The sequence below is a fragment of the Lethenteron reissneri genome, chromosome 3 (genome assembly GCF_015708825.2).
Source record: "Lethenteron reissneri isolate LAM-NWPU_2019-01 chromosome 3, ASM1570882v1, whole genome shotgun sequence".
Lineage (NCBI taxonomy): Eukaryota > Metazoa > Chordata > Hyperoartia > Petromyzontiformes > Petromyzontidae > Lethenteron > Lethenteron reissneri.
The window spans coordinates 1,329,375-1,344,801 of NC_083781.1; the positions used below are offsets into that span (position 1 = coordinate 1,329,375).

General features: G+C 49.2%; 1 protein-coding gene across 1 annotated transcript; it reads right to left on the minus strand.

The window, feature by feature from the left end:
• Positions 1–2,451: 2,451 nt before the first annotated feature.
• Positions 2,452–15,421, minus strand: PIGQ (phosphatidylinositol glycan anchor biosynthesis class Q). Its single transcript, XM_061555303.1, has 10 exons — positions 15,407–15,421; positions 14,563–14,694; positions 13,405–13,525; positions 12,509–12,635; positions 11,269–11,422; positions 10,104–10,215; positions 8,922–9,002; positions 8,041–8,155; positions 5,387–5,448; positions 2,452–4,378 (listed from the first exon to the last, which is right to left on the minus strand). The coding sequence occupies exons 2-10, from the start codon at positions 14,691–14,693 to the stop codon at positions 4,226–4,228; spliced, it is 1,056 nt and encodes a 351-aa protein (XP_061411287.1). The 5' UTR covers position 14,694; positions 15,407–15,421; the 3' UTR covers positions 2,452–4,225.
• Between the last annotated feature and the right edge of the window lie 6 nt (positions 15,422–15,427).

The window sequence follows — 15,427 nt, forward strand, 5'->3', positions numbered from 1 at the left end:
GGGGGGGGGGTATTGTGTCTCCACTGTGGGGGGGGGGGTATTGTGTCTCCACTGTGGGGGGGGGGGTTTTGGGTCTCCACTTTGGGGGGGGGGGGTTGTGTCTCACTGTGGGGGGGGGGTTGTGTCACTGTGGTGGGGGGGTTTGTGTCTCACTGTGGGGGGGGGGTGTTTGTGTCTCATGGGGGGGGGGGGTTGTGTTCACTTGGTGGGGGGGGTTTGTGTCTCACTGTGGGGGGGGGGTGTGTTTGTGTATCCACTGGGGGGCGGGGTTGTGTCTCACTGGGGGGGGGAGTTTGTGTCTCACTGGGGGGGGGGGGGGGGTTGTGTCTCACTGGGGGGGGGGTTGTGTCTCACTGGGGGGGGGTTTGTGTCTCACTGGGGGGGGGGGGTTGTGTCTCACTGTGGGGGGGGGGGTTTGTGTCTCACTGTGGGGGGGGGTTTGTGTCTCACTGTGGGGGGGGGGTTTGTGTCTCACTGTGGGGGGGGTTTGTGTCTCACTGTGGGGGGGGGGGTTGTGTCTCACTGGCGGGGGGGGGGGGTTGTGTCTCACTGTGGGGGGGTTGTGTCTCACTGTGTAGGGGGGGGGTTGTGTCTCACTGTGGGGGGGGGTTTGTGTCTCACTGTGGGGGGGGGGGGTGTTTGTGTCTCACTGTGGGGGGGGGGTTGTGTTTCACTGTGGGGGGGCGGGGGTGTGTCTCACTGTGGGGGGGGGGGTGTGTCTCACTGTGGGGGGGGGTGTGTCTCACTGTGGGGGGGGGGGGGTGTCTCACTGTGGGGGGGGGTTTGTGTCTCACTGTGGGGGGGGGGGGGGTTTGTGTCTCACTGGGGGGGGGGGGGTTTGTGTCTCAACTGGGGGGGGGGGTGTCTCACTGTGGGGGGGGGTTTGTGTCTCACTGTGGGGGGGGGGTTTGTGTCTCACTGTGGGGGGGGGGGTTTGTGTCTCACTGTGGGGGGGGGGGGTTGTGTCTCACTGTGGGGGGGGGGTTTGTGTCTCACTGTGGGGGGGGGGGGGGTTTGTGTCTCACTGGGGGGGGGGGGTGTGTCTCACTGTGGGGAGGGGGTGTGTCTCACTGTGGGGGGGGGGGTGTTTGTGTCTCACTGTGGGGGGGGGGGGGTGTGTCTCACTGTGGGGGGGGGGGGTGTGTCTCACTGTGGGGGGGGGGTGTGTCTCACTGTGGGGGGGGGGGTTGTGTCTCACTGTGGGGGGGGGGGGGTAACGTGCTGCGCGACTACGGACCTGGCGAGCTGAGTGATTCCCACTGTCGGTCGACACCGGCGACGATTCTTACTGAACCGCTCCAGGGCCTCCCCCGAGCTCGACTCGGTGAGTACCTGGTGTCGTGTCAGCATCGCCACTAAGGGAGACAAAGGCGGCCGGGCGTGGTGGTGGCTACTCACCCCCTTGTGTGCCGTGGCCGGCCTGCATCGGTGCTCGCTAACAGCACTTGCCCCAAAAGTCTGTTCAGGCTATATGAGGGATCTTTGTCTTAAGGGGGTGCGGTCACATTTGGGGGGCTACCTCCCCCTTTGAGCGGTGACAGAGACATTCGGGGTCTTAAATAACATTCCCTTAGACATTGGCGTAGAACAGCAAGAGTCTTCGATTTAAGCGAAAACGTGTATTCTAGGGGAAAAACTCCTGCTCAAATAAGATCTAAAATACATAAAAATGTTACATTTATAAATGACATTTTTATTTAGTTTATCCCCCCGTCAATCCATCTGAACCGACCAGCGTGGTGAAGTATGGCCGAACACCCCCCCCCCCCAACTCTGAACCACGTGAGACTTTATTTCACGTTTAAATGAGAAGGGTGTCCAAGTGTACAATCGGTACAAACGTGTTCAAAGTCAGTAATTGGACATTTACAACGCATAGCATTTTAATCAATTCACGTGGATTAACTGTGATATGTATCTCCGCGGAGACATTGAACAAATTTAAGCTAAATGCACACGTGAACGCCTTCCTAATGGCTGTCATTTTCGACTGGATTGGTTTTGTCTAAACGCGGCGTAATGAAGGGCCGCCGTTTAACTCACGGCCACTGACAAACGTTCACTGATGTAATGAGTGCAAATTCAAGTTGCCCGGTTGGTAGAACAGGGCCAATGACAAAATACGTCGGGTGAGAAAATACCCCCCCCCCCCATCATCATCATCACGTGTGTTCAAATATAAGAATACGCCAAGAGAATCTGAAAGCATTTACAAATTACAGTAGGGAACGTTTTTTAAAACCTCTCTCTGAAATGTGGTGCCAGACAGAAACCAGGGCCAGTTTGGCTAAATCCAGTTCGTGGTTGAAGGATTTCTCGGCGGTTGTTATCACGTGGTTGCCGAAACCACAAACACGACACTGTTCCTGCGCTAAGCAGGATTTTTAGGATTCTTACGATTTTCAAACGAGACATCGCTGCGCGCACACACAAACACACGAAGAAGATGAAGACGTTGCCACTCGTTTATTTTTTTTGTAAAATACAACATTAGGACGATGCTGTCGACAAAAAAATCAATTTAATAAAATACTGCTTAAAATTTTCATGCCAAGTCATACAAACTTGAGAACATTTAAATCACCTAAGATTGTTCATTTAGAGCGCAGATTTTTTAAAAGTTTTTTTTACAAATATGTACTCCACAACAAAACAAAACTGGCCTTAAAAACACATTTTTTTTATTAACAGTTACATCGATCTGTTTATTAAGACGAGCACAACAACAGTTATGGTCATAAACGTGCCATCATCATCTCTCCCATGACCTCAAAACGTCACTTTTACAAAATGGTCCCAAAAAGCAGACGAAAAATCAGCACATATACAGGATAGCCCATACTTTACAACGGTGTACAGTATGTATTCATATGCACGAGGCATGTAGAATAATTTTGATCGGGTGGGGGTGGTGTGTGTGTGTGCGCCATCTCGCTTCTCGTTTTCTAAAGCGAAACGCGGTTCCGCAAAGCAACTACCGATAGGGGTGGGGATGGTGGGGAGGGTGGGGGGTGCCGGGTTTACTGGGTCGTGTCCCAAGGGCCCACCGGCTACCCCCCCCAACCCCCGCGTAAAAAAAAAGATGCCCATAAGGGCATTATCTAATTTTACGGCGAAGACACGTTGGGTTTCATAAATCACAAGAGTGACACGGGGAACGACCATTTAAACAAGGTTCTGGCGGCGGTGGTGGGGGGGGGGGGCGGCAAAAGTAGGGCACACATCATCGAGGAATGAATAAACAGGAGGGGGGGGAGCGCACGGGTGGAATAACGGTGACCGCCGCCCGTGTGTTCTTCCTATCCACGTGTGAGCCCACTGAGAGAGATCTCTCTTGCAACTAAGACCTGAGTATTAGGGAATTGTGGATATTTTAGTTTTGTTTTTGTACCAGCAGGGCGTCTAGGGAGTCAATGGGCTCACAAGGAAGTATCCTTCATGGCAACGACAAACCACGAGACCGGAGCACGTGGGGGGTACGGGGAGAACGCGGAGAGTAAGAGGGGAGCACAGGCACACGGACAGCGAGGCAGGTGGCCTCATCCAAACTCAATAAATGCACAGGGGAGACTTAAGACGACACACGTTACAAAAGAAAAACGTCGACGCTGCCGGTGGAGGCTTTTTATAAATTATTATGGGGCTCTCAGACACTCGTTCTCATTCCACCAGTCCAAATTGATCCATTTCCTGACAATCTCCACGTAACAATGTAGTAAGCATACTGTGTTGGCATATAACCAAATCACCTGGAACGCATGCCATCTCATCAGCTCAAAGAAGCTCAGCGAGGATGGATTGGCAATCGCCAAGCCAACACACGGGTGTGTTCAGGCACTGGGCAGCAGAGGGCAGTGCGTCAAAATACATTGTTGAACTGCATTTCTAAGCTCCCTGCCTTCGCACACTGGAACTGACGAGCGAGGTGAAGTATGGTCAAATTACCTCCATTGCTTGCGTGGCGTAGGGAGGCAATCATCTAGTGGACAGACAAAAGGGGCTGTATATGTACACACTATGCCCACTTGTTGTTTTAGGAATTAAAAAAATGTGGACTGCTTGCTGTACTGTATGAGAACTAGGACCACAGAGATCCATTCTGCGTCATCATGGGCCCCACACATCTGCCACCGACGCCACCGACACCACCACAGAGCAAACTGCCTCCGAGAGACGGGCGGGTGCCCCTCCGTGCACGCTCGAGTGCACGTGACCTCTGGGGCGTCTACTCCACTTTCTCGTCCTTGTGCCGCCACGGGTAGATTAGGTCGCCGGCGCACAGCTTGCCAAGCAGTGACAGCCACGAGTGCTGCGCCGAGCTGCTGTACGTCGGCAGGCGGTACCGCCGCAGGACACTCATCAGTGACACTGGCTGGATCTGCGAGCACACAAAAAGGTGCGGTGTTTAAATGAGCGGTGCGGGGATCGGTGTTAGGTCTAAACAAGAACGCATGGGGGTGGTACTGCAACCAACACTGACGGAGCAGGAATAACGAGGGGTGGGTGAACCCCAACCATCGTACTTGGACCCTCAAAACACACACTTCGGTCGCTGAAGAATCTCCCGGCGTGCGGAGGGAAACACCGAACAGCAGGCCAAAACAACACGCGGCAAAAGCCCGGCAACAAGACGCGAAGCTACGCTGTGAAAAATTAAGTAAAATAGATCAAGCTGAACATTTCAGCAGTTATTTTGGAGATGATCAGTTTTCAAAACGTGACTTGAGTGTTTTCAGTTGGAAAAATGTGCAACAGAGTTCGAGGTTCAAGAGTGGTTACTCGCTTTGGCAAATGCTGCACCGCTGGGTCGCAAACAAAACTTGAAATTCTACTTCAGAAAAGTGATAATTATGCCCTTATGTTCTTTAGATTATCATAGCCTCCAGACAGGGGTGTTGTGTATTAAATACCCACCCACTGAGCTAATCCAGTGCAGTTAGAGAAATCAACAAAATGAACCAGACAGCCACTACTACGATCTGCAATAATCTAAAGAACATAAGAATTAACCTCAATTTAAAGATGGAGTCACCCCCCACCTCCCGCACTGTACAGGCTTAGTGGGGTGGGTGTGTGGTGCTTACGCACACACTGCAGAGACGAGATGAATTCCAACCCTGTGTTTCAGAGTGCCCACTTTGAGGTGTGGTTAAGAGTCATTTACCACATAGAGGAGGAAAAAAAACACAACAACCATTCAGTGTTGCCAAAAACACGGCCGGGACTTTTTGTAAAGTACGGAGGGGATCGTTGCTTTCCTAACTGAAAGGGATTCGATCTGTGCCTCATAGGGGTGTAACCAAAGCGTGCAAAAAATGTGTAAACATTTTGGAAGACACATTCAAATGGTATAACCATGAAAGAAAAGACGCGTGACCCAGTTTACCTGCATGTCCAGATGCAGAATCCTGCTCGAGTTCTGTTCCAGAACCTCCATCGTGATACCGTCTGATGAAAGCCAAAAGTATTTGGTTAATATATTTTATTGCTCAGCCTGTCTGCTCTAGCCAATAACTACTCCAGCCTGCTTTTGCATAAGGTGGCAATCATTGCATGAAAAGGAATGGCAATTAAAATGCTTCACCACCCCAAGTCTTACTTGTAAAATATTTCAATGGTCAATCGCTCAGTTCTGAAGCATGCGACGGATTCAACAGAGTCGGTGCATTATCTTGCTCAATCCAGAGCTCGGCTCGGAGATGCAGGCTACTTGTCCAGGCAGCGCACATCTCCCGGCTGTTTTTAAACTCTTCTGGCCTCTTCTGGCCACAGGGCATATTTTGTGTTTCCTTGCCACAGTCGACTGCGCCGTGGTAATGCGCACATGCATTCTGCATTGGTGCCATAATGCATTGATTCAGTGAACAAAATGCATTCTCACGCTCACGATATGTGTGCATCTATTCATGCCTGCGATAATGTTATAATGGGTCCATGTGACTCCTGCTGGCACTAGAGGCGCTACATTAACCACCAATTTAAAAACATATAAAAGTTTATTGAATCAATTCACAACCCTAAATCGTGACAAATCATCAAATTGCAAGATGGCTGAATCGTTATAGGCCTCGTATCCTGTTCATATCATCACTCATTATCCATTCACTGCTCGATTAAGACCATCGCGACACGCCTACGATTAGCACGGTTGGCTACGCACGGTCCTAAGATGCGACAATCCATATAGCTCCTGCACGTGAGCTGGTGTCATCGCTCCATCTACACGCGTGCGCTCACTCCTTCGGCTGCCACTCTGTCATTAGTCTTGACCATCGAACATCACCCCATTGAGAGACGTGGCCACTTTTCACAACATTCAATACGATTGCTATAACTTGTGTATGCAATATGCACACAGATACATCACACTGTTAATTCCACTTTTTTTTATTAGAGCTGTTTAGCTATTTCTCCCAATGACTGTTTATTCCCATATACTCCCAGCTGTGCTAGCCCTGTCGTGTTGCAAAATGAAGAGATTTCCATGCAGATCTCTCTAGTGTGGGCGCCACGGAGGCGAGATGTTAACTGCTTCGTCTGGTATACAGTAGGTCGTAGGGTTTGATCCCAACCCTGATGCCTATATATTTGGAATTTGCATGTTCTCCCCGTGGATGCGTGGATTTTTCTCCAGATCCTCCGGTTTTTCTGTCCACATTTAAAATCAACATGCGTTTATAGTATTTGGTTGCTATAAATTTTCACTCCATAAGCCACTTCGTTGAGCTATCATTTGTGATAGCCAGGTCGTTTCTGAAAAGGAGCGAGGTAGCTCAGTGGGCCTTACCTGGCGAAATAAAAAATAGTTAAGAGTTTAGTTTGAGGGCAGCGTAACAACGTTGTTGTGTCTTTAAATGACGACGGAAGACGATGTCAGGGAAATTTCTCCCAGTCGCCCAATTTCTCTCAAGCACACCAGGGGGCGCCACCCTGTTCATGAGAGTATTCAACGCAATAAATTCTGAACGTTGTAGAAGTGACGCCAGTCATACTATTTACTTGTGCAGTCATTGTTGATCAGGCCAAGGCCCTCAACTTGCCACACTTGACAGCACAGTTTCATCACGGGTGAAAGCCTGCATTCAAATCCAGGATCTGAGCTTAACCGTCCACAATGCTGCGACAGAGGAATTATGAGCGCTTAAGCCACCCAATACATCTCGTATTGTCCATCTGTAAAACATCTTGGTGTACAATTTATTAAAGGCAAATTACATTTAAATACCCAGTATAACCTCTTTGAAGTATGCATGAAGCGAAATGAAAGCTAATTTAAAAAAAACGACTCGATAAGCCAATAGCATAGGACACACCTAGGGACACCGATTCCAAACCTAATTACGCATTGCCATCAGTAAGCAGCTACGCAAGGATAAGGTCAACACAGATGAGCTTCTGCGCCCGTCTGGAACGCTCTTCCTTCCAATATTATGAAACCACTCGGAGCTATGCACTTTTAAATCATCGAGATTGAAAACGAATTTCTTTCTAACAGATTTTTGCGTTTAGTTTGTTGTCCTTCCACCGCACCTCCGATTAGTGCGGTTGGCTACCTACAGTGCGAAAGAAGGTCAACATACATACAACACAGATTTTTTTGGTCAGGATCACAACTCAGTAACTGTGGTCGCAAGTAGGACTGTAATGATTCTCCCCACTTAATATTCGTGATGATTTGTGGCCATAACCATTTCAGTTTATTCACGTTCATATTATTATCATTTGTCTTGGGAATAGTATTGGTGCGACTGGTATTAAAACTGTGAAGAAAAGCAAATGGGCTTGAGCAGGACACGTTGCAGTAAGGGATGATTGCCGATGGACAAGCATAGTGGCCGAGTTTGTATTGGTAAAACTTGACCGAGTTGTAGAGGGCAAGGCCTAACAAGGCTTCAGGTCACTCGTTCAATAACTCTGCAATTTTACGCACGAGTGTAGTCGAGAGAAGGGGGTTTACCCTGCCGGTAGGACACTCTGGCGCTGTCTAGCGTGAAATAACCACACGAGGCGCTGTCGGTCGTTCACCAGCGAGACGCGTACCTGCCAAGCGGTAGCCCCGGCAGATTCGGAGTCCCAGCGCGAAGGTGGGGACCGAATTGATGAGCTCCACCAGCTGGTGCAGGGCGCCCTGGGCTAACACCACCGCCAGACGCAGCTGCCACGTGTGCACAGGGCGGGGTGGAGGAAAGAGACGGAGGAAGAGAGGTGGGATAGGAAGGATGGAGCGCGAGGGAGGCAAATTGAGATGGAGGAAGGCGGGGAGAAGGCACGGAAGGGCACCGAGAAAGAGCAAGCAGGGTAAGAAGGGTGTAGAAAAATAGCGATAGTGGTGACAGAAAGAATGAAAGAAAACACAAACGTTTGAGTTGCGGGGAAACACACGCAGATTAATGTTAATCATAATAATTCACAGCCCCTTGTCAATCTACTGCTGGATGAAGACCTCACCATTCCACGTGGGTCACGAGGGTTATATGACCATACTTCACCGTACTGGTTAGTCTATATTGGCGAGGGGTGGGGGGAGCCCAGAACCAGTTCAGACACACTCGAACTGATGTTAGCCACGTTTGGGAATCGAGCTCAGGTTCATGGGTTTAAAGCACTGTGCACAAAGCACTTCGTCACCGCTCACTGTGTACTATAAATTAAAATTCCAAAGTACACACCTTACAAAAATGTACTATGCATTAATGAGACCACGAGTGTGACCATTTGGTTATCATGAGCGCACTAGGTGAGCAAAGGCAGATATCCGAGTCAGGAAAAGCCCAAACCAGCCGCAGTGGACAATTACAACTGCAGATCGAGCGGCGAGAATTGAACCCGAGGGCACTCGGCAGCCAGCCCTGGCCACACCCTCAACTGCTCGCCCTGCACGGCCAGAAGGGTGCACACGCGAAGAGGGAGAGGGGCCTCACCAGCGAGAAGACGAGGTAATAAAGCGCCACCGTGGGCAGCAGGAACAGGAGGATTGTGAAGAGCAGGGTACCCAGGAAGAGCTGCACGGACAGAAAAGTGTGAGAAGTCTGTCTTTCTGGCATGTGCTCTATTAATATAAACGAAACAATTTATTTTATCATATAGCTCTTTTTCAGACGTGACCTGGCTATCACAAATGATAGCTCAACAAAGTGGCTTATCATCACGAGGACATAGTGGCCAAATACTTAAAATGCGTGATGTTGATTCTAAAATGTGGAGGGAAAAACCAGAGGACCCGGAGAAAAATCCATGCAACCACGGGGAGAGAGACCCGCAAACTCCAAATATACAGGAGTCAGGGTCAGGATAGAACCCAAGACCTCCTGTATACCAGGCGAGGCAGTTAACATCTCGCCACCGTGGCACCCACACTAGACATATGGGCACATTACTGTTATGTCCATAGGTTAAAAGTATACAAACATCTTTTCAATTGAAATTCACTTGCGTAGGGATATTAAATTACTGGTAGTCTACATTCACGCGGTTGGGGGCAGGATTCTCAATAGAGTAACCAATCCTGCAAAGTAGCACTCATTTTAACTCCCCTAGTGTATGGGTCACATTGATCTCAGACTTGGATGTGAACCCACATTCTTCTGATTGGCAGGCAAGTTGCCCACACCACAGCCCCACCCAGGACGATTACACCAAATACAGCGACTTGGGACAAATTAACCCTTGCACGTTCGGAGATGTTTGCAAGTTGCAGGGTGGGGCACCGTTCACCGTTGAATCTCGGAACGCGCGAGCGGCTCAGAGTTAATTTTATTTAGAGGCGTAGCAGCGCCGTTGTTTTGTACAATGTACTGTGCTCACCGCAGAGAACCGTAGCGACACGACCGCACTCTATGATAGCTGGCGCCAAACCGTGCCACACTCCCTCCCGCATGGCCTTGTGGGAGGATCGGTACCAATAAAGTTATTTTATTTTAGTATTTTTTCCGGTTTCGTTTTGGTGGCGTACACGTACGAATGGCAGAAGGGTTAACATAATCCCCAGATTGTGGCAACAGAGTGCGGATCCGCAAGGCTGGTGTAATTCTACAGGAAAGCAATGAATGCGGCACACGAAGTAAAAACGGACAGACGGACGTTGTCCCCTGGCCGAGCCCGACCTGATCGACGTCATAGGAGCACGAGTCGACGCGGCGTCGCAACACGTTCCACTTCTTGCCTCGGAACAGCCTCCAGAGGGAGGTGAGGCCGTACACCATGAGCTTGTAAAGCCTGGAGACCGACACATGCAGACGACGCAAAACAATGTCCCTCAAACGATTATGACCGCAAACCCTTGTGGCACGGACGGCTACGTACGGTGCAAAAGAAGTTCAACGTACATCTCAGCACCATGGGCGTGTGCACAGAAAAGTTACTCTCTAAAAAAGAGGGGCTTTACAAACAGAGCATTTCACATATCAATAGTAGTGGTAGGATAATGATGATTATCAAAGTATCTTCCAATAAATCAACAGTATCATGATGTCACTTAAAACATAATCTTGCCATCCACCAATAGGTATTTCTAGAGAGAAATCACCAAACCGGTCTCTCCATTAAGACTGTTTCCCACCATCTCCTGGTCAGGTCACACACGGCTTTAGGGAAGGGGAACCCCATTTGCTTGATGTCCGGTTTATTGCCCAACCGAGTAAGAACTTTTGGTTAATGAGCCATAAGTGTGAAGACGTCTAAATAGACCAATCTCGGGTCGGATTATACTGCTTGCTGCCGATGGAACGAGGCCACGTTGAGAGAATTTACGGGCACAGAATGTATCCCAGCTAGTCGTGCGCTTTCAATTCCTAACCTTGGTACCGTGTTAATAGTTGTGGACAATACTTATTTTTTCGTATGAGAACAGGTGATAAAAAAGCATCTGTTTAACTCAAACATTTCTTGTGATTGGAAAGCAAAGATCTGTGGGTACAGACTCCTCGAGTGTGACGTTACCTCGTCGCCATACTCATGACGTTAGTAACAGCATCGGTGTAACACTACCAATAACCACAATCTGTTAAACCTGTGAACAGGCACATCATTCATCAAAGTGCCAAGTGCTCCCTTACTACTGCCAATGATACAAGGAACGAGGCCACATACATACGGGTCATTAAGTATCAATACAACAGACCCCTATCTGTCCGAGCGCATTGACCGACTGTAAACAGGCAGGCAGGGGACAGCGAGACATGCAGACGGGCGGACAGGCAGATGACGGACAAGACGGTCAGTCGGACGAGGCGGCTACGTAGCCGCGCAGGCCGCGTGCGGTTAGAACACCTGGCGGCGTAGACGTAGAAGCAGTAGATGTGGAAGGTGAGCAGCGAGAGAATGTCAGACGCCACGGAGAGCAGGATGGAGGCGCCCAGGCAGGCAGAGAGCCCAGCGTGCCACAGCACAGGCCGCACCAGCGGCGCCAGCACTGACAGGTAGCCTGCGCACGCGCGCCGCCCAACGACACGTCCGTGCAGGGTGCGGCTCAAGAGTGTCTAGCAGGAACCACTGAACGCCGCTGAGAAAGCCGATGGGACTGTCTGTAACTCTCCAGCAAGCATTACAAGTTAATAACGTATGGTGTGTAGAGCCGGAAGGCATGGGAAGTGGAAGTTGTGTGTGACGGGGGTGGCTTAGAGGGTGGGGAGGGGGTCAGAGTAGCTGCTCCACACCTGTGAGCGGCACGGAAGGTGCATCATAGAAGAAACCCAGAGGTTTTAGCCAATGACAATTTGACCTAATTGTACATTAGCTCGTTATTCGCGAGGGACACGTTCCGGAGATGCTCGTGAATAGCACATATTGCAGGTAATGATACTCGCCTACGCAAACCTATCTTTTTAATGAATTACCTTAAATAAATACGCTTTTAAATCATCATGGGACCTCCCCTTTGCCAGTACCAAAATATGAGAATAGGTTTTCCCCCTTTTTTCTGGCAACAAACAGGTGTTAAGATGTTAGAACACCAAACTGAAACCTTTCACAATGAATCATGTCTGCATTAACCACAATACTTGTGGTCGGAATGCAAACAAAAACACACTCTGATAATAGATGCATTGTCTTTGAAACTGATTGGTCCACACCAGAGACAGCTTTCTTTCGAGCCTCGTCTCAAACGCTGTGAGATGCCAAAAGGCGTCCTCTGGTCTAAGTAAATACAAATAAATATTAAAGTATACATTTTTTAAAATAAATTAATTAAATTATGTTTGCGCATTACCACTTTCACGCATCGCATTCTCTCTCATCACTTTATCTCGTCACTTTATCTCTCAATGCAGTCGTGTAGAATTCCAGATGCGATTCGCGGATAGCCAAAATCGCGGATTGCGAGTTCGTGAATGACGAGGGAATGCCGTAGAATAATCAAGAGTGTGAGAGGGGGCAATTCACACCCGGCGTGCACACACTCGGCACAACGCCTTCTGTTCTCAGTGTTTACAGCGACGTCTCTATTCATTAATGTTAATTCTACATTGTCGTGGTGGGGCCCAGAGTCTACGTGTGTGCTGCCACTCACTGAGCCAGAGGTGGATGTGGTAGAGGAAGAATCTTCCGAGCGTTTGGTCGAGTGCGTTGTTCAACTTGAGGCCAGCAGGAACTCCCATGAGCCACTGCAGTAGGCTGCGTAGCTCCGACGCAACATTCTGGGCAAAGGTTGCCGCCTTTTTGTATTAAAAGTTTTTTACATTTCCTGTGAACTAATATTTACTGCCAAACTGCTCAAACGAAAGAAAACAACACACTTAAGGACATAAAACAAATTCAATGTTTTCTTAATGTTTTCGATACTTCCCTTGAGGTGTAGCAGGAATTTAAAATGTGGTAAATACATTGAGAACTTATTCAGCAAGAGCACAGAGCAGAACTAATTTACCATGCAGTTCATTCCTTTGGCCAAATCCCAAATGTTACACCTTTAGGAGTGTGAGGTATTTGCCATTTTATTTATAAGCAACATATCATTCTTGAATTGAAGGCTAACGTTTTGAGGTGGAGCAGTAGTGCAGCAGTTAATGCACTGCCCTGTGAGCCTGGTGACCCGAATTGAATTTCCAGTCACGGCCAACACGAGTGGCAAGTGACACACGAACCAGTTCTGTGTCCACCAACCCCCCTACTGCCCCATATCACCAAACTTGCACTCACCCGTGTGGTGAAGTGAGGTAAAACAACTCCCATGACAGATAAATAGAGGGGGAGGCATTCACGCAGGAATGGATCATGAAAGGTCTACGAAATTAGTATTAAATATTACATAGATATTGAAGAGACCCCCCCCCCCCCCGTTTTAAACAGGGCTCTTACAACAGCGGCAACGGAAGAAAATAAACACGTTTAATGCGTGTCACGCACGTGAGGGCCGGGCCGGCCCACGGGGTCGTTGTCACCCGAGCGGCTGACGGGAAGCCTCACCTCCGCAAGGGGCAGAAGGGCATCGGCGATGAGTGAAATGCGGTCCTCCCGGTACAGCAGGGACACGATGAACAGGCCCAGCGCAGTGTCGATCAGCAGGGAGCACAGCACGTTGGCTTTTCTGTTCGCATTGGGGCGGCAAGCATCCCCGAACCCAACGTGGACAATTTATCCCACGAGGTCAACGGCGCATCGCAGCGATTTTCCACCGGGGACGAGGGGGCGCGTCCCTGGCGCGGGATCACTCGCGGCTCCGATTGTCCATGCGGTGGTCACATACGACGGGGTACCCACTGCGCACCCGATCATGAGTCGCAGGGCAGGGCAATGCCACAATAAATAAACCTGCAACAGCCTAACCAGTTAAATAGATCACCATTGACAAAGCATTCATAATTTGTCCAGTTAGAGGAATAAATTTGATTACATTTGTGCTAATTTCAGCTTTCTAGCGACTATCAAAACATCATGAGAATGTACATCTGCGCTCGATTATGTATTAGATTTGAGGATTTCAATAGCTCAGAGAGGGATCATTTATAATCCATTAAGCGCCACATAAAAACATGATTTCACGATGGCATCTGTTAGCATATTATATAGGACATTCATATAAGATGATCATTTTATTATATAACACTACTAATGGCAAGCAATGGGGCATCGATGAAGGACCTCAATGAAGTGAGGCGAGGATAGAATTGCACTGAGAAGCAGGAATGCATGGATCAGTGGACATACGAAAGGTAGAGACTCCGTACGGCCTCCTAGAGAAGTGGGCTTGAGCAGGGCGCGTTGCGATGAAGGGACGATGGCCGATGGTCGAGACTACCGGTGGGGAGTGGCAACCGAAGGAGGGAACGTGCCCCGAGAATACATCCACCGCAGCAGAGATGGAGCAGTGAGATCAGTTGCGGGTACTGGATGGCTGATTACATCACAAGACGGTGAGATGGTGACGCCTGGGAGAGGCCTTCATCCAACAGTGGATTGACCATGGCTCATGATAATGTGGGGGCGATTCGAACAACAAACGCAAAACAGAGCAAACGAGAGACGCCCGTGCTGCACGGCAACAGGAGCTGCAGCGCGAGGAAGAACTGCGACGAAGCTGGCGCCACGCTGCGCTCAGGAGTTCCACCCCGTCCCGAGCTTCACCTCATGAAGGAGACGTGAGTGTCGGCCCTCTCGGTGCTGAAGACCTCCCGCAGGTGTGCGAGGCGGTGCCGCACCTGCAGACTCATGGAGAGCTTCTCCCACAGCCAGGACAGGGGCCAGAACCAGAACATCCTGCGAACACAAGATACAAACGCGTAAACCAACGTGACGAGGACACGGGCCAATGCAAGGGTGAACACAATTGACTTGCTTTACTGTCAAGTAATAACTACAAGATTCACCAATCCTGCAGGCCTCCACGGTTCATCAGTCATTTGGTGGTCTGTGCTGTAACATTTCTCGGATTGGCTAAGGCTACTCTAAGCGTCTGACGAGAAATTGACTTCTCATTTTGTAACATCCGCCGATAGGGGCGTTCACACGTTCCGATAAACACGCTGTATAATACAAACACACCACTTATTTCTGAAATCGATTTTCAAGTCACCAAAGTGTTAATTATGCGATATAACAAGTGGAGGTAACAGGTGTTTAATTCTCCCATGAGTGGGTTAACAAAGGGGTGATTATTTAGATAGTTTTTCTGCTATAAATGGCCATTTTGTTGAGCTATCATTTGTGGCCAGGTCGCTTCTGATAAAAAGGCTAATAGCTCAGTAAGATAAAAAATATTTGTAGTTTTGTCAGTGATGCGTTTAACTTTCCTATGCTTTGCACTCCGATCGTGTTTGCGTATTGTTTTGTTGCTGTAACAATCTGACCTGCCCCTACTGGACATCTGGAAAAAAGAGCTTTATAGCTCTCATCGGATTCCTGCCATGTAAATAAATATCCCAATTCCGATTCTGAAGCGGGAGGGGGGGTGCCTACGCGGCGCACAGACCTGCTCCCAAACACAGAGGCG

Bases quoted from the DNA above. Each gene is read 5' to 3' on its own strand.
- PIGQ (XM_061555303.1), bottom strand. From the start codon at position 14,693: ATGTTCTGGTTCTGGCCCCTGTCCTGGCTGTGGGAGAAGCTCTCCATG. The intron at 11,423-12,508 runs GTGAGTGGCAGC...GCGCGTGCGCAG, and splicing joins CCACATCCACCTCTGGCTCA to GCTACCTGTCAGTGCTGGCG. The intron at 8,156-8,921 runs GTGAGGCCCCTC...CACACGTGGCAG, and splicing joins ATTACCTCGTCTTCTCGCTG to CTGCGTCTGGCGGTGGTGTT.